Here is a 24806-nt window from a genome sequence, read left to right on the forward strand (position 1 = left end):
AAGTTAACATAAGACAACAATCGTTTGATTTGGGAAGTAATGGGATCTCATGACCTCATGGGGTCTGTAATCATGTCTATTATGTTTTGAACAAAAAGAAGAATCATATGGAATATCTTCTTTTTTTTTATGTTTTCTTTTTTTTTAAATGAAATTATTTTAAAAACTGTAAACTCTCATCACGATCATCATTGGGAAAGCAGCATGAATAGTTATGATTTTTTGTGCTTGAATGTGAAATAAAGGCAGTTCCTCTCGCAAAAATCGCAGTTTATTTCTCTCTAAAATAGAGCTGAAAAGGGTTAGTTGAATGATCTGTCATATTCTATAGGACGTGGGGTGATGTACTGTAGCTAATGAGCTGTAGAAAGATCCAAATTTACTATTGATTTCTCACTTATTTGCAGTAACTTAAGATATGTATGTGGGGAAGACATTAAAGCTGCTAGATCGCTGCATTCTTCTGTGCATGTTCATTTATGTCTATAATTATAAGTTTAAATCTTTTTTTTTCATGTTTCAGAAAATGAAATTGGAGGAGGTGTAGTGACCTCTTATCAGTCGTCTAACATAGAGGGCCGTGGGGCAAACAGAGGTCTGAACCAAAGAGCAATTAAACCGGCAATTACATCAGGTACCACTGCAAGCTATCTGTCTGTCTGTCTGTCTGTCTGTCTGTCTGTCTGTCTTTCTATCTGTCTGTCTGTCTGTCTGTCTGTCTGTCTTTCTATCTGTCTGTCTGTCTGTCTGTCTGTCTGTCTGTCTGCCTGCCTGTCTGTCTGTCTGTCTGTCTGTCTGTCTGTCTGTCTGTCTTTCTATCTGTCTGTCTGTCTGTCTGTCTGTCTGTCTGTCTGTCTGCCTGTCTGTCTGTCTTTCTATCTGTCTGTCTGTCTGTCTGTCTGCCTGTCTGTCTGTCTTTCTATCTATCTGTCTGTCTGTCTGTCTGTCTGTCTATCTGTCTGTCTGTCTGTCTGTCTGTCTGTCTCTCTGTCTTTGTCTGTCTGTCTGTATGTCTTTCTATCTGTATGTCTGTCTGTCTGTCTTTCTGTCTTTCTGTCTGTCTGTCTGTCTGTCTGTCTGTCTGTCTGTCTGTCTGTCTGTCTGTCTGTCTGTCTTTCTGTTTGTCTGTATGTCTTTCTATCTGTCTGTCTGTCTGTCTGTCTGTCTGTCTTTCTATCTGTATGTCTGTTTGTCTGTCTTTCTGTCTGTCTGTCTGTCTGTCTGTCTTTATATCTGTCTGTCTGTTTGTCTGTCTGTATGTCTGTCTGTCTGTCTTTATATCTGTCTGTCTGTCTGTCTGTCTGTCTGTCTGTCTTTCTGTCTGTTTTTCTATCTATCTGTCTGTCTGTCTGTCTGTATGTCTTTCTATCTGTCTGTCTGTCTGTCTTTCTGTCTGTCTGTCTTTCTGTTTGGTTGTATGTCTTTCTATCTGTCTGTCTGTCTGTCTGTCTTTCTATCTGTATGTCTGTTTGTCTGTCTGTCTGTCTGTCTTTCTATCTGTCTGTCTGTCTGTCTGTCTGTCTGTCTTTCTATCTGAGTGTCTGTCTGTCTTTCTATCTGTCTTTGTACCCATAGACTCCTGCACAATAAACAGAAGCAACACCAAACAGACTTACAAAAGTCACGACTCCTTTCCTGAACACGCCCCTCATCTGCCATTGGTCGGGCAAACAGATAGTCCAGCCCCAAATAGTTATGACTCTTACAAACTTACAAAATGATGTTCGACTAACAAACTCTATTTAGTTAAAGTAACTTAATATCTAGTAGCATAAACACAAATTTCTAAGCTGACTATTCACAAAAATTAAGTTGTTCCAACCAATTTCAACATTGATCCTTTCTATTTCAGATCAAATTAACAGCTAGTATAGTAACTTATTAGCTAGTACAGTAGTATAGTAGCTAGTGTAACTTATTAGTTCATGACATTTACAAGCTAAATAAGACATTATTTGTCACTGGCATAAGTGCAGCCATTGCTCACAGCAATCAGCGAATACCGTCATGAAACAAGCCTTCATGTCAAACATGACAACATTAAACATTAGCAGGTCTTTTCCTTTACTAAAATGCTTAAAATAATACATAATTCCAAGACTTATTCTCCTTATCCAAAGCAAAGTATGCTGGGAACTAGAAATCCCAATGGTGCCCAGTCTTCAAAGTTATCAAGAGTACTACAATTCATAATTTTTAAAACAAAAATCTGCTATTGCGGAAATTTCAGTTTAAATTACACACAGTACAAAGTATTACACAATATTAACACTATTATGCAACAGAATGTTTGCAACTTAATAAATTTGAATATTTAACTTACAACCCAGTTGTAAAAGTATTTATGGTAATAGGTCAACTAAATATATGAGATTATGTATGCGAGTATCTCAGTTTAACTTCAAAACACACACATCACTGTAATGAACATAAGCTCACATTAAAAAATGAAAGCATTCATTAAAATGTTGATAGTATCTGTGTCTCTCCGCAGATGGAGGTGGATGTAGCAGATGAGAAGCGCCATTGCACACGCTCAAAAGGTATTCTTCTCTCCGTCACGTACACATAACACACAGATGTAATGTGGCGATATGCTCAGCCCGGCCTTTTGTGTGAGTGATAATCTAATCTTCCCTTTCAACTGACCTCTCACGTCCTTCTGTCTCTCTGTGTGCTTCTTTCACAGTTCCCCTGGAGCCAGCCATACAAGAGTTGTTCAGGTCAGTGTTTTTACACACGGGCTGGCAAAGAGCTCTTCACCTGCGCAATGGCTGCCAGTAAGCAGTGTTGTGATCACGCTTTCCTGTCCTCCTATTTTCTTTCCATCTGTCATATCCTTATGGGTGATGATCAAATAGTGGCACTTTGCTAAGCTGCAACTATTTCTCCATAGGATGACATATGGCCAAATCCTTCAGGAGCCGAGAATCAAACAAGAATAAAATTAAAAAATTCAATAAAAATCACTATATACACACTTCACTTTTTTCAAACTTTGGTTTGAAGGTTGTTCCAAAACTGATCATTTTCACGAAATGATGTGAGAAATGTACACCTTTGGTTAACATAAATTAAATACGGTAGAGATTTAACTGACAGATATCACCATACTGCCACAGTTGAAGAAGCACAGTACATTTTTTATATTAATTAAATTAAATATGCACATATTTGCATATATTTCCATAACAAAAATCTGAACATTAAAGCCAGGTTCACATGTTATAGTTGAAGGTTTTCATAAAGGGTAATTTGCATATCTTTTTTTTATCACTTCATCAATCAGAAAATACTGTGAACAGAAAAAAAATCACCATATTTTTAAGAATAAAATGTTAACTCTTTCCCTGCCAGCTTTTAAAAGAAAATAGTTGCCACTGAAGCATTTTTGATCATTTTCACAAAACTTTTATGGCCTCCAGAATATTTTGTTGTATGAATATCTGAACATGCTTTAAATATATATATATTTTATTCTTGCTTAATGCATTCTTTTTTTTTGATCATCACTTAAATGTTTCATAAAAAAACAACATTTTGAGCAATTATAAATGACGAAAATTTCTGTCAATGGCGATGAAATATACATAAAGAGTTAAATATACACCAGTTGAATGATATGAACAAACCCCTATGTAAAATTCTTCTCAATATGGATAGGAATAGTAATAAAACTGTCAAGTTTTGTGTAATAAGTGCTTCTGAAGTGGAGATTTGTTTGTATGAATTGATGTGTAAATAGGTTGGTTCAGAGATGTTAAATAATTTTTTTTTTACTTGAATAAAACCATTAATTTAGATGTTACACTGTCAGAAAAAAAATTGCAAAAATGATCAGCTTGTCACTGGCGCAGACTTTGTACGTTATTTACCCCTAAAAGAGGCATTTTTTTAAAACCTAGAATAGTAATATGTAAGGCACTACTATGAACTTTTACTTTTAGATATCTGGAATTACAAAAAAAATGTGTAGGGTACGTGGGACTTGATTTCGTCCTTGGAATGGATTGGCTCGTAGGAAGATGCCAGTTTGCAGTCAGTTGTGGAGGATATTAATCTCCACCCTCCGTCGAGACATACGTCACGAAGAGAACAGACGTCGTTTCCACGGGGAGGGTGGTTAACGTTTTGATTAAAGATTTCCAGGGCATATGAATTTCAATGCTTTACCTAAAAACAATGTGGCTCAACTTCAGTATCTGGACCAACAGACACACATCAGCTAACAATAAAGAAAGAAAACGAGTCCAAACTACAGTGAAGGCATCAAATAAAAGGTCACAGTGATTCATCTACTAATCTCTGAGAGAGCGTTTGGTGTGGTCTGAGTCCGAGTGCGACTGTTCCTGCTGGTCTAGTTTCACTCTCACTTTATTCTATCAAAGCCTGGTGCATTTGTGTTCATCTAACTTCATCACAAACGTGATGGAAAACAGAACGCGGGTCGATATATTGTGTTTTTATCGATTTGGTGCTATATGGCGGAGCAGAGTGAATGACACTGAATGTGTGTCGCATGAAGACGGCTTTCTTCTGTGAGGAGAGAGTGGATTGTGTGCCTTTCATATGCCGCTCTGATCTCACTCAGCACCACTACACTCTCGCTCGCTCGTATCCCAGTTAAATCATCACCGTTGTCATCCACTACATGTGTTTTGTTGAACTAATGATGTCCTCGTCAGTTAAAACGCACGTGCATGTTACTTTACTTCCTGAACCGAGTTGCTTTCACATTCACGCGAATCACGCCACAGTTCCAGTGGAACCGAACTCAGACCACTTCCTCCAGGTAGTCTCAAGCAGAGGCACTAATATTTCATGTAAAGGGAGGAATAATATTTACGTTGCGGTTGCTTATTTGTGTTCACGCTCTGTAGTCTGAAGACCGTCAAAGGTTTCTATTTACAGTGTGCTTTGCTGCGTTGAGCATTGTAGTCAGTCACGCTGAAACTGAGGGATCGACAGCTTCTGTGATTGTAAATGAGCGCTCTTTATTTGCTTTCTGTTTTCTACATTTTAAATAAAAGTTTTATTTTTCATGCTGCTAAGAGGCCACATATACACTGCAGAGCTTCAGGAGAGACAACAGCAATTAAATGCGTGAGTGAATCCGCTAAAATATCCCAGATATTATATGACAGTTAAGGCTCATAATTGGCTATAATTTTAACTTATGGTAACCTCTCTGTATAGCCTATGGTGTGATTTATGCATATTTGTTCTAGCAGATTGTTCACATGATGTAGGCCAGGGGTGCCCAATCCTGCTCCTGCCGATCGACTGTCCTGGGCTGCGTTTCCCAAAAGCATCGTAAGCTTAAGTTGATCGTAAAAACGATCGTACGACTGATCTTAATATTACGGTCTGTTTCCCAAAAGCATCGTAGCTTAAGTAGCACTTGAAAATCCTCGTAGAACTACGAGTGCTCTGGAGTAATCGTACATCCCCAAGTGCATCGTAAGAAGACAGATTTATGAGGACACCTGCAGGACAACCGGCAGATTACACCTTTAACTTTATTCAAATGCAATGTGATTATAATATAAGGTTTTGATTGTACTTTATTGTACACTTTATTACTCTTTTTTGTTGTTGGTTAAATTAATGTATAAATTAAATAATTAAAAAGGTCAGAAAACAAAACAAAAAAATTTAAATAATTTAATCTAATAATTTTAATCAAAATTAAATGAATGAACAAAAAAAAAAAAAAAAAAATCCTTTAAATCTGTTTAAAATTACACCTTTGTTTCGCTCTATCTCCTCTAAAAGGACATTAATTTCATCTTTTTGAAAGATATCTTTATTTTTATTTTTATTTTTTTCAGCCATTTTGTCAGTGCCTCCGCCTGTAGGTGCTTTATGTAGACTTGTCTTGATTGCTAATCCACAACAGATGACAATTATTAGGTTAAACGTTCAGAATACGATTCCATATAAGGTTATGTTTCAGCACTTCACGAATGGACAGCGACTCTTAAGTAGCACGTCGAGCGCGTTCTCGCGCGTTCATGTTAAGTGCATTTTTGGGAAACGCTCGTGGAATTGCTGCGAGCGTTCGTAACTTTGCACGTAGAAAGCGCTCTTAAGAGCTAAGATACATCGTTATCGGGAAACCCGGCCCTGCACAGTTCATCTCCAACCCTAATCAAACACACCTGAAGCAACCAATTAAGGTCTTCAGGATCACTTGAAAATGAAAAGCAGGTGTGTTTGATTAGGGTTGGAGATGAACTGTGCAGGACAGTCGATCGGCAGGAGCAGGATTGGGCTCTCATCTTTGTTTTTACTGTTAATTATTACCATGTTGGGCTGTGTCTCTTTTTTTTTTTTTTTTTTTTTTATGCATCAACTCAGAATGACTAACGTTGGTTTGATTGCTTGTGTTACATGAGAAATAGATAATTTGCATCTACCTGATGTAGTAGATTTAATGCAGGTGCGGTTCAGGTCAGGTGTTCTGTTAAATACTGCAGGTGCGGGGCGGGTGCGGGTTTACCAAACAGGACCCGTGCAGGACTTGGGTTCGGTACCCCCGTGCGCACCCGCGTCCACATGACAGCTTTCATATTACCAATTTTTCACGCAAACCATGTCCTGTTTCAAATTAATCTGCAAGTGTGAAAGCACCCTTAAAGAAAGTGACTTTTGGTCCCAGTTTTTGCCTTTTAGAGCTTGTAGACAGTTTCAACATGTCTAGAGTGACTTCTCTCTGTAGACTGCGCACACTCTGAACTCCTTAACCAGTTCATTTGTTCTAGTTACAGCTCAAACAGAGAAGAGCGCTGGCGATGGGTTTGATTCTCAGGGAATGCATGAGCTGATAGAGTCCCTTTGGATAAAAGCGTAGCAGTGTTATTTTAGGATATTTGAGATACTATTATAGATTCTATTATGATATCCATTTTCATTGTAATGTCAGTTCAAGTTTTTATTAGTTTTAGTTTTTTATTTAATGTTTATATCGTTTCTATTCATTTTTAAGAGTTTTAGATAAACTAAATGTAATTGAGAAATGTTTCCTTGGCAACAAATGTCGATATTTATTTAAGTTAACGTTTATATTGTATTTCAAGTAACAATTTTTTTATTGTACGGTTTTAGTTTTAGTTACTGTAACTATTATAAACCTGGTCTGTCAAATGCAGAAATGTAAAATTAGTAAACAAATTTAGACCTGTGACCGCAACCTCTGCTGGATAGCTGGAGAGTTCACAATCGTGTTATATCATAACATGGACTTGATCAACATCAGTGTTTTAGAATGTAGTCAATGTAATAGTCCAAGTAATGTGAGCTCATAAGAACCTCATGCATAAATTAGGATTTCATGTCAATGGTTGGCATTAATGTGTTTCTCTATCTTCTTAGTGATACAAGGGCATTTCACAGGAACTTTCTAGGCATTTAGTAAGCATATTTCTGTACATTGCAGAGCCATTTACATATTTATACTCTGTAATGTTCTCCAGACTCATAATTTACCAGTTGGAAGGATGGCATGCTTGTCTAACATTTCATGAGTATTTCTGTCTAAGTGCCAAATGCATACATGGCCAGCAAACAATCTGTTGATGGATTGACAGCTTTATATTTTTGGCCAATTTATATATATTTTTTTTACTTAAAACCATTCAGAACACCTGCATGGTCCTGGAAAAAATTTCTTCATTATTAGCAAAGAATCGGACCTTTTCATGCTGTATATTCAATGACCCTTGTCTGAATCCCGACCTGACTTCAGCATCTGACAGCTAGTTTGATAGTCTCTGGACTTTTGATGGACAGCTGGCTTCACCGCTGCATTGATTGGCATCTCTGAGAAGAAAGACTGAGATTGAGAGGTGGCTAAAGATGGAGGTGAAGATTGCATTACTGTGCACCTGCTCCCTGTCTTTGATGTCCCTCCACCAGCAGCTTTAACTAGATAATTAAAGATAAATAAAACAACGGTTCAATCATTACTATCAGCCTCTCTTCTCTCTCTCTCTCTCTCTCTGTTCCTCTATCTTTCTCTTTCACGCTTCAGATAATTTCTTCTTCAGCTGGTGGGTTCTCATTTGCATGCTTATCAAAGTGTTTTGACTATCCAACGGGAGCTGCAGTGCTAAGGTGGGATCATTAATATGTTAATTAGTCCTTTTGACACTTTGCTTAAGCATGTGTACAACGTGCTCCTCATCCGTGACTTCAGTCACATACTTGCTGAATGTATGCACACTCCCTAAATCCATTCGCATCTGTTTTATGGCCAGTCTACAACACATGGTTACCCCCAGCTGTTATTAATAGATTCAATTGAGGTTTTGTAATTTTGCTTAGCAGAAAGCCAGTATGTTAATACTGAATCTAAATGCTGTTAAAAAACAAACAAACAAACAATGTCAAAGAACCGTTTCCTGACTAAACTTTGATTATTTGAGGAGCGTTCAAACATACACTGATTTGGAGCGATAAAACAACCAAAAGTCATTCACACATTTTCAATGAGACTGGTGGTTTCCAGCAACATGAGTGACGGAAATATCATTGACATGCAATGTGGATATGAACACTGATGTGATGTTGAGAAAAGCTACAAACCTTTAGAGCTCATGTGATCAGTCTGCTGTGAGATACATACCCTTGTGTAAAAGAAGTGCATGTATATATAGAGGCAAGCGTAAGGATTTGAGCGAGTTTGACAAGGGCCAAATTGTGATGGCTAGATGACTTGGTCAGAGCATCTCCAAAACTGCAGCTCTTGTGGGGTGTTCCCGGTCTGCAGTGGTCAGTCTATCTAATCTATCAAAAGTGGTCCAAAGAAGGAATGGTGGTGAACCGGCGACAGGGTCATGGGCGGCCAAGGCTCACTGATGGATGTGGGGAGCGAAGGCTGGCCCGTGTGGTCCGACTCCGATTCCACAGACGAGCTACTGTAGCTCAGATTGCTCCAGATTGCTGGTTCTGATAGAAAGGTGTCAGAATACACAGTGCATCGCAGTTTGTTGCGTATGGAGACAAGTCAGGGTGCCTATGCTGACCCCTGTCAACAGTGGGCACTGAGCATCAGAACTGGACCACGGAGATATGAAAGAACGTGGCCTGGTCTGATGAAGCACGTTCTCTTTTACGTCACGTGGATGGACGGGTGCGTGTGCGTCGCTTGCCTGGGGAACACATGGCACCAGGATGCACTATGGGAAGAAGGCAAACCGGCGAAGGCAGTATTGGGCAATGTTGTCCATGTGGATGTTACTTTGACACGTATAGGGGTGTAACAATACATCAACATGGATCGATGCATTGATCAAAACGTCTAACGATACGATGCATCGATGCCACACGTAAAATATCGATATGAGGTACCTTTATTTTGACACTCTCCACATCCTCACGTAACGTCGGTCTACGCGTTTTCAATAGGTGTGCCTTTGTAACGTTAATCTCCTCTGCCGAAATAGACGCCTGACAAGATTGACTGAACCCTAAACAAGACATCGCGAGTTCATGTTTTACAACCCAGCTGCAGTTTGATCGATATTACTTGGAATGCACAATAAAAAAAAACATGATTTATGGAAATTAACAAGAACGGAGTGATCTGTTTTTGCAAATGAACTCTTCTGTTGTAAATGTCCCAATTGGGAAAGGATGTGCAATTTTCGAAGAGTTTAATTAAACGTTCATGTTATATATTTTGGTTGCATTTGTGAGTTAATAAAAATATAACGACACATAATATCTAAATATCGCTAAATCAATTGATATAGCCCAGAATCGAATCGAATCGTATCGCAGAATTTTTTGAGGTATAGGCAAATATAGTATCGTGATGAACTGTCCGATTTACACCCCTAGACACGTACCACCTACCTAAGCAGTGTTGCAGACCATGTACTGCCTTTCATGGAAACGGTGTTCCCTGGTGGCTGTGGCCTCTTTCAGCAGGATAATGCGCCCTGCCACAAAGCAAAAATGGTTCAGGAATGGTTTGAGGAGCACAACAATGAGTTTGAGGTGTTGACTTGACCTCCAAATTCCCCAGATCTCAGTCCAATCGAGCATCTGTGGGATGTGCTGAACAAACAAGTCCGATCCATGGATGCCCCACCTCGCAACTAACAGGACTTAAAGGATCTGCTGCTAACTTCTTGGTGCCAGAAACCACAGCACACCTTCGGGATCTAGTGGAGTCCATGCCTCGATGGGTCAGGGCTGTTTTAGCAGCAAAAGAGGGACCAACACAATATTTGGAAGGTGGTCATATATGCACCGATACTAAATTTCTCAGACGATACCGAATCATACCGGCCGATGCTAATAACGATAGTTAGATTTTTCTTAAGGAAAAAATAATGCTGCAAACTATACAGGGAACCTCTCATTTGGTACACTATAATATTAACAACAGAGCTATTATATTCAACTGTTTTATTTCCAGATATAATAGAATATTTACACTCAAATAAAAGCTGAAATGTTTAGACCTCAGTTGCACATAAGGCAGTTTTCATAAGCACTTGTCTTCATGGCAAATTTATTCAAACATACATGTATAATTAAGCCAAAAAGCCATTTATTGTTTGAATTTAGTGATAAAATCGAGAGAATTTAAGAAGACGAGACTTTGTTTCTTATCAGAAGTAACATAGCATAAAGCTCTTTGTGATTATTGGACGGGACACGCTACACATAATGTTTGGTGTAGGGAAGAACTAGATCTGGCAACCCTGGCTTGAACTACAGGTGATTCATAGGCTCAAATAAAGCCTGCATTAACGTCACTATTTTTTAACTGTTAAAGCGTTATTGTCGCGTTAACTTGCCTGAAATTCAACACGAGACATTTTCTTGAGTTGCATTCGGACATGTTTTTCCGCACCCTTTTGATTGACAGGATATAATCAGCCCCGATCATCGGCTGTTTTTAAACTATCTTTGAAAATAAGAGCTTTGATCGGCCGATACCGATTGTTGGCCGATACATTGGTGCATCTCTGTTATATGTATATATATATATATGTATATACATGGTGGAAGGACGGCCAATCAGCAACCAACAAAAACAATTTGATATTACATGCTCTTAGATGTAGCTAATGGTCAACATTTTGTATCTTATACAGTCGTGCCATTCTTCCATTGGCGCTATTAGAAAAAAGCAGCTATTAGAAGCACATAACACAAAAGCTCGCAATGATCTAAACTCTCAGGTCTCTACTCTGATTCACAGCCCGCCTACTCAGATTCCAGATTACTAGTTTCTGCTCAGTTTACACGCGGCTGAACGACTGACACGGCTCTGCTCTTGTACCAGGCGTTCAGCACAGCCCTGGAATTACAGGAGCCTCGTCTGGCAGACCTTTGGCTCCGTGAGAAGAACGGAGAGAAGATGAATGAGAAAACGATCTGCACTGGGAGGAGGGGGTGGTGACAGGAACAGGTAGTGATCATGAGGGAGATTAGTTACACCCTCCTGTCAGCCCCGACCCCCAAAACCGACCTCATGTACCCCATGAGAGCAGACATGCAATTATACAGGCGGCGTGTAACCATGGCGACAAAAAAAAATAATTGATTGGGCTTCCTTCCCAACCACATTCAAATCTACATGCAAGAATAGATTCTGAAGAAAAAACACAAAATATATACAATGCTTTCATTTATAGGTGATTTTATTTAATGAGGCATGTCCAGGTAATATTTCACCCCAAAATTCACAATCAGCAGAAAGCAATTGTATTTTGATTAAAGAAAATTGTAATGGTTTTGATTTTGTGTTTTGTATTTTCATTGTTATCATAAAGCAAAAAAAAAAAAAAAAAAAAAAGTATATATATATATGTGTGTGTATGTGTGTATACAAAAAAGTATATATTTTAAGTTATTTATTGGAGAGAAAACTTGCTTAATTGTCATAAAAATAATGTCACAATGCAAAAATATTAAATATACATCTTAATGGTGCTAAAATTGGCTTTAGTTAGTAAGTAATTTGTTAGTTTGTTAGTTAGTGTGAAATACTGTATTACATCAATGAGTAAGACATTTAGGCCCGGTTTCACAGACAGGGCTTAGACTAAGCCAGGATTAGACCATAGATCAATTAGGACATTTAAGTAATTTTTATAAACATGCTTAGAAAAAAACATTACCGATGTGCATCTTAAAACTAAAAAGGCACTGATATATTTTTAAGATCAGTCAGTGCAAGTTTATTTCAGTGGAAACAGCTCAGACTTACATTTTAGTCTAGGACTAGTCTTAAGCCCTGTCTGTGAAACCAGGGGTGACTCTTTAAAAAATAAAAAGACATCTGGATGAATTAATCCGGGGGTTTGGGGGTGAAATGTGACCTTTACACGTTTACATTTTCCCTGGCTGAAGGACAGGGATTGGGATTAGGTTTGGGATTTGAACTGAGCAGCGCTCAAGCAAGAGGTTTTTTCTTTCCTCCGAAGTGAGGAGATTACGAACTGTTTCTCCTGTCTGGAGTTTCTGATCGAGAAGGTGCGAGATGACATGTGATGCACACACCAACACACAAGAGTGACACACATTATTCAGCGCTGATGCTGAATACACACTCTCTCTCTCTCACACACACACACACACACACACACACATGCAAACGACTACAGCAGTGTGTGACATCAATGTTTTGAGTGACATTTAGTATCTGGGTTGCTCAAGATGCTCCATAAAAGAGTCATGGGCGAAAAGCTGAATAATTCATGTGGCGAGAGGTAAAAACAAAGCACTGCTGTTATTATTTGTTAATAAGAAAACACAGCTAATGAGGGAGCCACTATTTACAGCCTGCCTTTGCTATTTTTTAAGCATTCTGTCAGGCAAACTGTGCCGTCTTTACAGGATTAGACTTTAAAACAGTCTTCTAAGGCATCATGAACTGTTCAAAGTTGGATGTGAGGTTTTCCCACTTGCTATCTCTGACTACTTATCAACATTCAGCCATGTCCGGATGCTTGTACATGTTTGTACACTGTTAAAAAAAAAACTTACTTATACTTAAACAGAAATAATACACTTTAGAAATTAAGAATTGCATGTAAATTGCAATTAAATGAATTTTTAGGTCACAATGTATTTTGTGTTCTTGTTACAGTGTAATTACACTAGCAATTACTAAGTAATATTAACTAACAACTACTCACTGTAGTTGTAAGATAGGTAATGCTTGTAATTAAGGTTGTAAATAAATAAGGACACATTAAAATAAAGTGTGTTTCCAAAATATATTTATTTTAAGGCATCCTTGTTACACTGTAGTTACATGTAATTAAGTACTGAAAAATAATAATTAACAACATGCACTTATATGGTTTAGGGTTAGTTGATTGTAACATTTATAACAAGGACACTGAATAATAAAGTGTTACCTAAATAAATTTGTTTAAATTTATATTAAATGCAATTAGCTGAACTTTAAAATGTTTTCATAGGTAATTTCATAATGACTTCTCTTGTCTTTGAAATATGGTACTGGTGAATGTGCTGACAAGTATTTTACGGTAAGGTAAAATATACTTGAATGCCATTTCTATTGAAACTCTCATGTCATGTATTTAAATATATTTACAATTAAACATGTGCAGTGTCCACGTTTCAATTTAACACATTTAAAATATATTAACTTTAATATTTAATATCAAATAATAGACTTCAGTTTTTATTTTATTATAATCAAGTACTTTAAGTGCTTTAGTATGCTAGTCAACACATCAAAAACAACTGAACTTATTTTAAACACGACAAACTACTTATTAAAACAATGATTTAAAATGTACAACTTTTAATTTGACATTCTTAAAAAATGTTTTAATTAAAATATATCTAAGTATACTTTTATTTCATTAATATTATGTTATCTGCAAGATTTGAAGTACACTACAAGTGCACATTTAGTACAGTAAGGTGCATAATTTGATACCAAACTGCAGGTGAATAAATGCAATGCTATTCAGTGCATTTGTTTCAACATTTGTTTGCAGGCGTATTGGTTTAACACACTTAACATTTTTTACTATCATGTACTGTAAAAATGGTCATTCTATTTGCCTAAAAGTGAGTGTTCACCAGTAAATATGTACATCTCCCTGAGTGACGCCATGTTTGCGTGACATATACACCCAAATCTTGGCAAAATCACGAGCTTCCAGTCAGAACTATCATCAAGTGGCCTTTACTGCACTTGTTAAACAGACTGCAGAATTAGGCTAACTCACGTGCATTTTTGTAACTAATTTCAGGTTCCCTTTCGTTTAAGATGCCTTATAAGATATGCAGACAGTGGACTCACTAGGCTTTGTAACAGAGCGGAAGTGTTTTGCTATACCAAACTGGAACCAATCTAATATTTACATTTCTTATCATATTTAGCCGTGGCTCTTTGCATAACGGAATCTCACCCCATATTACAAATAGCCCGCGATACTGTCATTTATGGTTCATCTGTTGTATAAACTCATATGTAAACTAGCCAATGATGGATTGATACTCTACCCAACTGCCTGAACGCAAGGTAATTATGGGAACAGTAAATAGATTATTGATATTACTTATATAGTGTGTGCTAGCAAAGCGCTGGTGAAGGGGATAAGCAGAGCAAAACCAGATTACGGCATGAATAATGTGCATAGCTGAATAACTGCATAAGTACTCTGTCGCAGTATTGATGTAAAGCAGATGTGGGTGTGAGACTTCAGGCTCCTAATGCACAGCTTTCTGAGCAGATTGTATTGGTCAGGGGATTGAATGCTGTTGGAAAGGTCACTCACGCTGAATAAAGGCCCATTCACACCAAGGACGATAAATATCTTTCTCAATATAAAAGAATAGCAGAGTCCACACCACAACTAACAATAACAACAATACAGAGTAACTTTCACATCAAGCCAATCAGAATCCAACAGACTTTAATGAGCATTTAAAGTGGCAGACGACAAAACTGCAGCATGCGCTATTAACAAACAGAACGCTGTGGTGTGTGTGGATGCTAATATAGTTATCATTATAGTCATCGTTCTTTGTGTGAACAGGGCTTAACACTTTAGTCAATGATTTTTTTTATATAAAATGGTAATAACATTTTGGACATACAATAGTATGCAAAGAGGCACTTTATGGTACTCTGTAATAAAAAATAAACAGTTTGAAAAGTACTTTGGTAGCGGTTTTTACAGTTCTGTAGCGAAACCATATTACTGTGCGTACTTAAGGCTCCATATACTTCAAGTGATGGAATTTCAAAACAAAATCAGGCCAAAATGAAATTGGTTTAGACTTCATTTTGGGAGTTCAAAACAGCTTGGAAAAATTCACTCCGGCTGCTAAACACCGTCGTAGTAACATTGGTTCATGGTGATGATGTAATAGGTGGGTGTGGCTCTGAGGCTCCGCCTTCTTTGACTTGTAAATCTTCTCCGGTTCATTTCTTCTGTTCAGTCCGTCGAGGTCAGACGCGAGCGAAAACATGAACACACTGGAGAGCCGCTTTATTGTAGAAATTGAAGTTGTACTTCTAATTGAAAAATACACGGACACTTTTTCAAAAGAAAATTTCACCCCTAAGCGAAACATTTTAAAGAACTTCGCCATGAGTATATCAGGACCATTACTATAAAAGAATTACAATATCAAGGTAATAACTACCTAACCTCAACCCAAGTTAAGTCCAATTAGTACCTTATTTTCTTGGGTAAATACATGCAGTAAAATAAAGTTTTCTGACAACTTTGTCTTTTTAACATTCAGTGTGAATTTTCAGACTAGCCATCAGAACTGCATGGTATCATTTACAACAAAACCTGAGTTTTTAATACATTAAAAAGAATAAAAAAATTGTTCAAGTTCATTTTTTTCAAGCTACAAATTTTGATTTATATATTTTTTAACTGCCCCTTTTTAACAATTGTTGCTGCTTCTTTTTTCAGATGATCAATAGTTGTTTCATTGTAGGTCGTTCTTTATTTATTTCTTTATGTAGGCTACGCAGTAGTTGTGTTGCTCTCTGTTCTTTTTTCCTACAGGGCATGAATACCGGTCCTTCTCATTTCCATAGCTGCAACCGGCTCCAATAAATGCCTTTTGTCGGCGTGAGTGTGTAAGTAGCGCTTTGGTCCTGATGTAGCTATACCTCATTTGGATTCCGCGGACAGTCTGCTGGTTGTATTATTCATACCTTGACAGATAGCGCTCGCTAAAAGCTTTGGCACGTGGCCATGCTGGCAGGGCGGGATTTCAGGCGGACAAAGTGGCGCGATAGCCGAGTGCTGGACCTCTCTAGCTGTGGCAGAAAGGCAGAATAAGAGTGAAAGAGAGAGACGGGATTTCCGAATAAACGCTGGGAGCAAGTAGGACTGACAAGCCGGCACATCCTCAGCACAACCCTTCAGTCTCACTCCTCTATCAGCAGAGCTAGTCAAGCATCCCTGTGTGCTCTGGTCCATTAATCACTGCACACCCCTCCCGCGCTATCACAGCCCACCACTGCAACACACATTTACATATTTAATGGAGGCTTAATGTGATTGAATGACTGCATAGAGGAAACCAAATTGCATAGGGAGGTCTACCAACAATAGGCAGTGTGTGGCGTCTAATCAAGTGCTATTGTTGGAGACCTGTAATGGGGTCCGCGTGATGCCGAGGTATTCCATACTTTCAAAAGAAAGGCTACGTACCTACACTTCATTTTTCATTCTGGGTTCATTTTGAAAATCTATCCATTTATCTTACCTCTGGTATAGAGGAAGTGTTTATGCTGAGCGTTTCCTGCGTCTCGACTGTTTATAGCTCTTTAAAGCTTATGTAAGATTTCTGCACTCAAATAATCAAGGCATATTTTATTTTTAACTATTTGCATCTGTTTGATTTTATTTAGATAATCATCTTTTCAAAATGCTTTTATTCAAATAGCTTAAAACCAGAATAAATCTGTTCATTGCGAAAACAATTAAATGTATTCAGTTAAAAAGTTTGAAGCGTTAAAATATGACTAGCTGTGGATCAAGCAATATTCAGTATTCAAATGTATGAGATTGAAGCAAATCGGATACATTGAGGATAAATATATAAACCTGGTTATTGTGGATTTAAAACACTCAGTGTATTAGTACTATTACAGAAATCTTACCCTTTTGTTTGTTTGTTTAATTTATGTATGACTTAAAAAAAATAAGTTTATTAGCTTGTAAATTGTATATGCATTTCAAATAATTTAGGGCTAAGCATTTTATTAAGTGCAGCAAAATTGTGCTCCCTTTTTAGATGCATTATTTTGGCCTAACTCTAAAGATGCATGTATTCTTCAGGGATTAGACCAGGGTTTACTATGGAGCCCCTAAATTAAAATACAGACTTTCACGTGCTCACGAGAAACTATCGCGTGCGCTCGAGAAACCGTATCTCCTGCGCACAAGATACGTTTCTCGTGCGCACGCGATAGTCAGTGAGCCAATAAGCATGCAGAATTATTGGCTGTGGCGAGATATCAAGGAAAAACACTGGTTTGCACTGGTTACGTCCAGAGACGTGGCTCACACGTGAGGCTGTAGTGTGTAAGAGTCCCAACACCTATAGATGGAAAAGATGTGGACAAGATCAAAAGTGTGACTACATTTCACCAGGCTCGATGCCAACAGCGCGCGATGCAATATTTGCGACAAGATAATTGCTGCCAAGAGCGGCAACACGACAAATCTAACGAAGCCCTTGACAGTGCACGGAATAAACTTAAGAGCAGAAAGTTGCTCTGTCTTCGACTGCAAGAAGAACTGGAGTGCGTCACAAAGGAACCGAAACTTGCCGTATAGGATACTTGCCTCACAGACATGAGAAATAGGCATATAGAAAGCTTGAAATTTCTACTTTTAAACAAAACAATTCAAATCGAAAAAAAAAAAAAATTCTCTGATTATGTAATCCAAATGAAAGGTGCATTTCTCTCTATAGACGCGTGCATTCACTATACGGCGGAGATGACGAGTCAGCAACGTCATCTTTGCAGCCAACACTGACTCAGAAAACACTAGTTTATTATTACACAATAAAAATGTCCCCTTGCTATTTTTTCCCGACACATTCATAATCATTAGGCTACTTTTGCCAGTGCTTTGCGGCAAGCTTTATTCGTGCGCTTGAGTGTGAGTTAAAACGGATTTCATTATATTTTGTATCTGAAAAAGTATCGTTCAGGAACTGGTATCGAAGTCAAGGTATCAGTATCGATAATCTAAAATTATTGAGGGATACCCAGCCCTACTCTAGAGGGCGCAGACTGATCACATGATCACATTATTTGCTTGGCACAAGCTGATTGGCCTCTGCTGGTTCTACAGCCAATGAGATTACTTGCTCAACATTTAAATAGTCTGGTTCAGTGTTCGCTGTAAGCTGGTCGTACAGTACACTGTCAGAGTACGTCTGAAACCTTACATGCTTACGAGCTTACCTTACATGCTCACAGCAGTGTGTCTGCGTATCTACTGGCCATTTCCCATTTTTCTAGTGGTCTGGTGCATAGTGATGGAAATTATTTGATTGTGACCACATGATGTGAACACACTTGGTGCTCATATACACCAGACAATATAGGGACACATGTGTTTACATTGCTTTTGATGCCACGTGTACACTAATGCATTACACCACATGAGATGTTTCCAGTGTGCAAATGCTTTCCAGAGCTGATACCCAAACAAGTGCCTGTCAGATGCACTTCGCCAGGTTGGTTGCTGAAAGCACGTCTCTGACCTTCATTGCCCTTAACCATCCTCTGCCCGCTCTTTTTAATGGTGTCGAAGCACAGATATGTATGATCGTATGAGAACACTAAAGCTCTTCTGTTTGGCTTCTCTGTTCGAGTCATTTTGAAGCAGAATTTGGTTAGATCTAATGTTGTGCTTATATCTCTCAGCTTCTCTCCGTCCTCCTGTACTCCAGTCACTCCTGCTGGCTTCCTCGTTGTCTGCCTGCCAAGATGGCAAATCCCACTTGGATTTGAGCCGGAGATCACCATGGTGACGGCACTCTAGCTGCTCGCGCATATAGATCGCAGTGTAGTGGCACAGCGAGAGATGCTTTTACACCAGCAGTCAGAGCATGCACACATTTCACAGATCTTTCATTCTAATGTCCAGTCTCCATTCTCATCAAACACGCAGAGATGCGCATATAATGCCAATGACAAGCCACCTGCAGTTAATTATAGCATATGAATTCATGAATGTTCATGGTTAGTCATATTCAAGTTCTTCATGTACAGTATTTGATGTGTCTGTTTTTATTTTATATCTTGTGGTCTTTATTTGAGCTTTTCCCTGAGAATTAAATGAATCAGATGACTTTGGTGCTCTTCGCGTGTCGGTCAAAAATGTGAAATTTTTAATGAAATTAATGTATTATATTTTATATTTTTTTATTTAATATTTTGTATGTTTAGGGGATTTTATGGTACTAACTTATATTTACACTGTATTTATGATCCATTTATTCACTTTTTGAGCATAGACCTGAAAATTTCATTTCCAACTTAAACTGTCGTAAATCTTGAATGCTTTGGAGCACAGACTTAAGTGTGATCTCTTTTCAAAGACGACACTTGGCAGATACTTGCTAAAGTGAAAAACATTTTAAAAAGTGAACTTAAAAAAAGTTACAGAATTTTACGTTTATTGTTATGACAAACGTGCAAAAATACTATTTAAATTTTTTATATGAAATATATATTTTCAAAAAACATGTTTTACTCTAAAACTGTGAGAAAATCAAAGCCATAAATCTAAACAAGCTGAGTTAAAAAATTTGAGCCTGAAATCTCAAAAAATTAGCTTTCAGTAAGATTTAGTTTGGCTGCAGTACCAAAAGTTTCTACTAGATGAAATTTGTCATCCATTAATTTCCAATGCGCTCATTTTTGACCACGAGGAGCACAAGTGTGACTATTCTTTTCTGAACCATTTAACCTGTTCGAATCATGTCCATGATTTATTTTTTTGTGTTCACATAGCAAGTGGCAAAGCCTTTACCAAGTTTCATACCATTCCGATGAATAAAAAAAAAAAAAAAAAAAGGCCGAAGAGCACCAGAGGATAGTAATTTGTAAGCAATTATATAGATTATGGAGAAATAAACTCTAGAGTGGGCAAACCTGATAAATGTACTAAACTGATTTTCACGCTAGATTTTTTTCACGCTAGATTTGACTGATTAGTAGAGATGTGCGGTTGGCGGTCACAGCCGCGGACTCATTGGGCGGATGACGTGACGAAAAATAATATTTAAATTAAAATCGGGCGGGTGGCGGGCGGTTGAACTAATCAAATAATAAATATATGTATACACCAATCAGCGGATGGCGGGCGGGTGCGGTTTTGAAAATTGGTCAAAAACGTTGGTGCGGATGGATGGCGGACGGATGGTGAGTTTTGTGATGCGGGTGCGGATGAAATAATAGCCCATCCGCGCATCTCTACTGATTAGTCCAAATTAAATTTCAGTTTCAACCTCTGTCCCTATACACAAAAAATTGGTAACCCACAGTTGTTACCTTAAAGAGCCATTTTTACCTGATTTAACCCATACAAATAGTTTTGTTGGTATAAAATAATGTATTTAAGTTGATTCAGTGATGCTAAATAATATAATCTTTTTCAGTGTACTTGGTTCTGGACTGTAGGTATGTGTACATTCTGAGTGTGAGCACCAGTGACAGTGTTTAGGTTGGTAAGGACTCAGCGGAACATGCCAAAATGGAAGAGAGAGAATTGCAAAATGCAAAGGCAATTCCTGTGGAGATAAACAGCGATGTGAAATGCAATGTATTATAATAGACAAATAATTAAGGGTGTAACAATGCATCGACTAAAAATCTTGAAACAGATTTTTCAATCGTGAATTGCTTGTTTCCAACAAGAATCAATTTAAAATGCTATGATAGAATCAGGATTCGGTAAAGGATTTTCAGCTCGGATCACGATATGCAGAAATACACAGAGAGGGGTGACCCTTACCATACATAATTACAGTAAAACACTTCTTATAGAAAGCTATGATGAGTACAGTAGTGTTCTCAGCCTTTCAGGGAACTTCACAAAACACCAAAGCCCCAAACTTCTGAAGGTCCTCTACCCTCTCTATCTCACCACTGTGTAAGGAAGAATGTACAGTCAGCCATCATTATTGCTAAATAAACTGCAACAGGGTTATTAGGTTTCCAATGCACCATAGAAAGGTTTATTTTTCAATAATAACCAGCTGACCATACATTATGTCTTACATATTTGACCACACACCGACAGGGTTGGCCAACCAGAGTCAAGTATTCCTGACAGCTGTGTAATAAGAAAAATGACATTTCATCCCACATTGACCGCATTTGTTAGAAATCATGCATACTATACTGCAACATTCATTATTACTATGTCAGTTTAGTTCTCAGTCTGTTTCTTTGGAAAGCGTGTGTGCAGCAAGACCCACTCCTCATTTGACTGACGTGAATGCGATAGGACAGACGGGGTATAACCTGTACACCACCAGTGCTCTCTGTCCTCTTCCCCTCTCGCTGCCTGTCGGACCGCTCACACCAGGCCTGAGGGGAACGCCACCTGATTTATTTGGAAGGCCGTCAGACAGGATGAGTGGCATTTTAATGTGCTTTTGCGGTGTTTGGGCACAAGCACTATTGATCACTGCACGGAGGATCATCCCGGGAGAGCCGAGGGTGCTGTGCGGGATGTCAGCCCTGGAATGAGGTGCCGGTCGTGGTCTCACAAATGAAAGAGTGCCCTGTTGGAAGGGTCAGGCCAATAAACTCACATTCTTGTGAGATGGATCCTGCCAATCGGGTAGACGGTTGACACTGGTTAATTTGGACCTGAGCTCTGCTGCCTGTCCATGTGAGGAGACTGGGAAAAACATGCGTGTTTCTGTGGCAGAGAGTCAAGATAGACGTGGTGGAATTGGTGGGGAAATATTCTGGAAAGGTTTTTTAGACAGACAGATAGATAGATAGATGGATGGATGGATGGATGGATGGATGGATGGACAGACAGATGGATATATGGATGATAGATAGATAGATAGATAGATAGATAGATAGATAGATAGATAGATAGATAGATAGATAGATAGATAGACGGATGGATGGATGGATGGATGGATGGATGGATGGATGGATGGATGGATGGATGGATGGATGGATGGATTGACAGACAGATGGATATATGGATGATAGATAGATAGATAGATAGATAGATAGATAGATAGATAGATAGATAGATAGACGGATGGATGGATGGATGGATGGATGGATGGATGGATTGACAGACAGATGGATATATGGATGATAGATAGATAGATAGATAGATAGATAGATAGATAGATAGATAGATAGATAGATAGATAGATAGATAGATAGATAGATAGATAGATAGATAGATAGATGGATGGATGGATGGATGGATGGATGGATGGATGGATGGATGGATGGATGGACAGACAACAGTACTGGGACTTTTCATTGTTTGAACCGATTCATTCTAAAGTAGTTATTTATTCAGGAATTAAACAAGTGGTTTTCTTCATGGATTAGTCATTGAATCATTCAGTCAATCAATTTGTTAAAAAAAAATTAAAAATACAAAATGGTATAATTCAGAAACCAAACACCTCCACTAAAATAATTCTGCTCTGGCTTTGTTTGAATTATTTTCAGTGGTGGAGCAAAAGGTAAATTGCAATATTGTGTCTAAAATGTACCTTAACTTCTTGTTTATGTAACAAAATCATGCTGATTTCTGGTTACTCCAATAATATCTGGCCCAAGCCATTGTCTCTAGTTGTGATATGATGTTTTGAAATAAGCAATGAAAGCTTGGTCACATCTTTTACACTAGCTATGACAAATCCTGAATCTGTGGCTTAAGGAAGTAAGACATGAGGGACTTCTTGGTTTTTCCTTTATTTACATACTTTTTAGTTGAACTGTTGTAGAAAAAAAAGAAGAAAAAAAAGAGATTGAAGACAAAATTTTATGAGATTGTTATCATTAGCAAATAAAATTGTTTTATTAGACATGGAACATTGGTAATGCTATATGTTTTTAGGCATGTCCACAACAGTGTCATGCTGTTCCTTGATGTACCTTGCAATAATCATGAATACATGAATTAATTAATCAGTAACATACATTATATGTGTGTGTGTTGTGTATCTGAGCACCATGGTGTTACCATTTGATATGTGACTGTACAAGGCTGTCAGCTTTATTAAGTGATTCAGCTTATTCAAGTTTTTCTGAATTGCTAAAACACATTTCTTGAAACCATCACTCACTTTCTCAAAACCTTGAACACAAAACTAATTTTCAAACCACATTCAGAGAACCTCTGACTTTTCTGGCAAAATCAAACAATTGCCTCAAAACCATTTTATCTGTGCTCAAAATCTAACAATGCTCTCAGATCATACCCACACGAGTCAATATTATAAACACTACAGATCATTATTAGACACTACATAAAAAAATGGAGAACACAGAATCCAAAGCATGCAGTTACAGGAAAATAAAGTATATTGTAACAAAGTAAACTAATTTTGCAATTACGTAAAAAAGTATAGTAATGACAACGTACAGTAGTAAGGTGAATCAATGGTATACTGTATGCACTGCAAGTGTAGTATTGTAATGGATATACTAGGCCCATCGAATGTCTGTATATTCAGCTCTTGCACACTGTGTAAATACAGTGACTCAACTGCAAAAGACAAAAAGGTTACAGTAAAAAACTCTAAATGAAAAGCATGTTTTAGTCTCTCAGAAGAGTTGTGCAACTGCAGAATCAAGGTCAATGAGAGATTGATTCTGCATCATGTCTTCATGTTGGGTCCGGCCGGAGGAGTTTCTCCACATCACAGACAATATCATGTTTACAGGCAAAGGGAAAAACCCTAAAGCCAGATCCAGCCTTGACAACATTCTCCACACCTGCTCTTCCTCGTCCTCATCCTCATCCTGCTTGTTCACCTCCTCTTATGCACATACTCTTCCTCCTCTCCCTCTTATATTGTTTCCATCCATTGTTGATATCAACATTCAGTGCAACATTTTGAGTCAATTTTGGGACTCTGAACTGACTTGTATAGTGTACAGTTGGTTTGGTCACATCATTAGAAATAAGTGTGAACAATTTTGAGTCGTTGTGTGTAAATGATGACAACTGTGTTGCAGTTGTGTTTAACTTTCGCCTGCCTGTGTTTAGCATTTTGAAACGTAAGTGCATCACAGTGCGAAATGTGTTTTAGTGAGTGAGAATGTGTTTAGAGTTTTGCAAAAAGAGTGCATGAGATTTGCAAACAGTGTTTTAACGGCCTGAACTTGTTTAATGTTTTACAGAAGGAGTGATTTATTCCACAAATTGGTTTAGACTATTGAGAATTTGGTTCAGAGAATGGGGTTTAGTGTTTTAGCAATTCAGAAAAACTGTAACAGCGAAGCACACATATTTATACAGTAATTCAAATGATAAGTCCCTCAATTAATAAAATAGTTATCAAATTGATCAAATAAAAAAGCAAGTTAGCAAATGTCCAGTTAGCCGGCTGTGTGCAAGGCTAGACTGTTGAGGGAAAGGGTTGTTATTCACTCTCTCTGGCTCAAATGAAAAGAACTCATGATGTCCGCTGGTCTGAACACTGGATCAATACACTGATTATTGGATGATACAATCACCTGCTCCTGCTCCTGCTCCTGCTGGGAGGATCTGTAAGATATATATTTGCTGAAGGTATAAAATGCAATT

At 38.0% G+C, this 24806-nt stretch overlaps 1 protein-coding gene across 6 annotated transcripts in view; it reads left to right on the forward strand.

The window, feature by feature from the left end:
- myt1lb (myelin transcription factor 1-like, b) overlaps window positions 1–24806 on the forward strand; it is a 139216-nt gene that overhangs the window by 50680 nt on the left and 63730 nt on the right. For all 6 annotated transcript variants that reach the window (XM_084393872.1, XM_084393875.1, XM_084393874.1 and 3 more), the window contains 3 exons: window positions 524–634; window positions 2495–2543; window positions 2690–2723. In XM_084393872.1, the coding sequence (XP_084249998.1) occupies window positions 2495–2543; window positions 2690–2723 (83 nt within the window). In that variant the 5' untranslated portion in view covers window positions 524–634. The remainder of the gene's footprint in view (window positions 1–523; window positions 635–2494; window positions 2544–2689; window positions 2724–24806) is intronic.

This window comes from Rutilus rutilus (assembly GCF_951802725.1).
Source record: "Rutilus rutilus genome assembly, chromosome: 21".
In the NCBI taxonomy this organism is placed as follows: Eukaryota; Metazoa; Chordata; class Actinopteri; order Cypriniformes; family Leuciscidae; genus Rutilus; species Rutilus rutilus.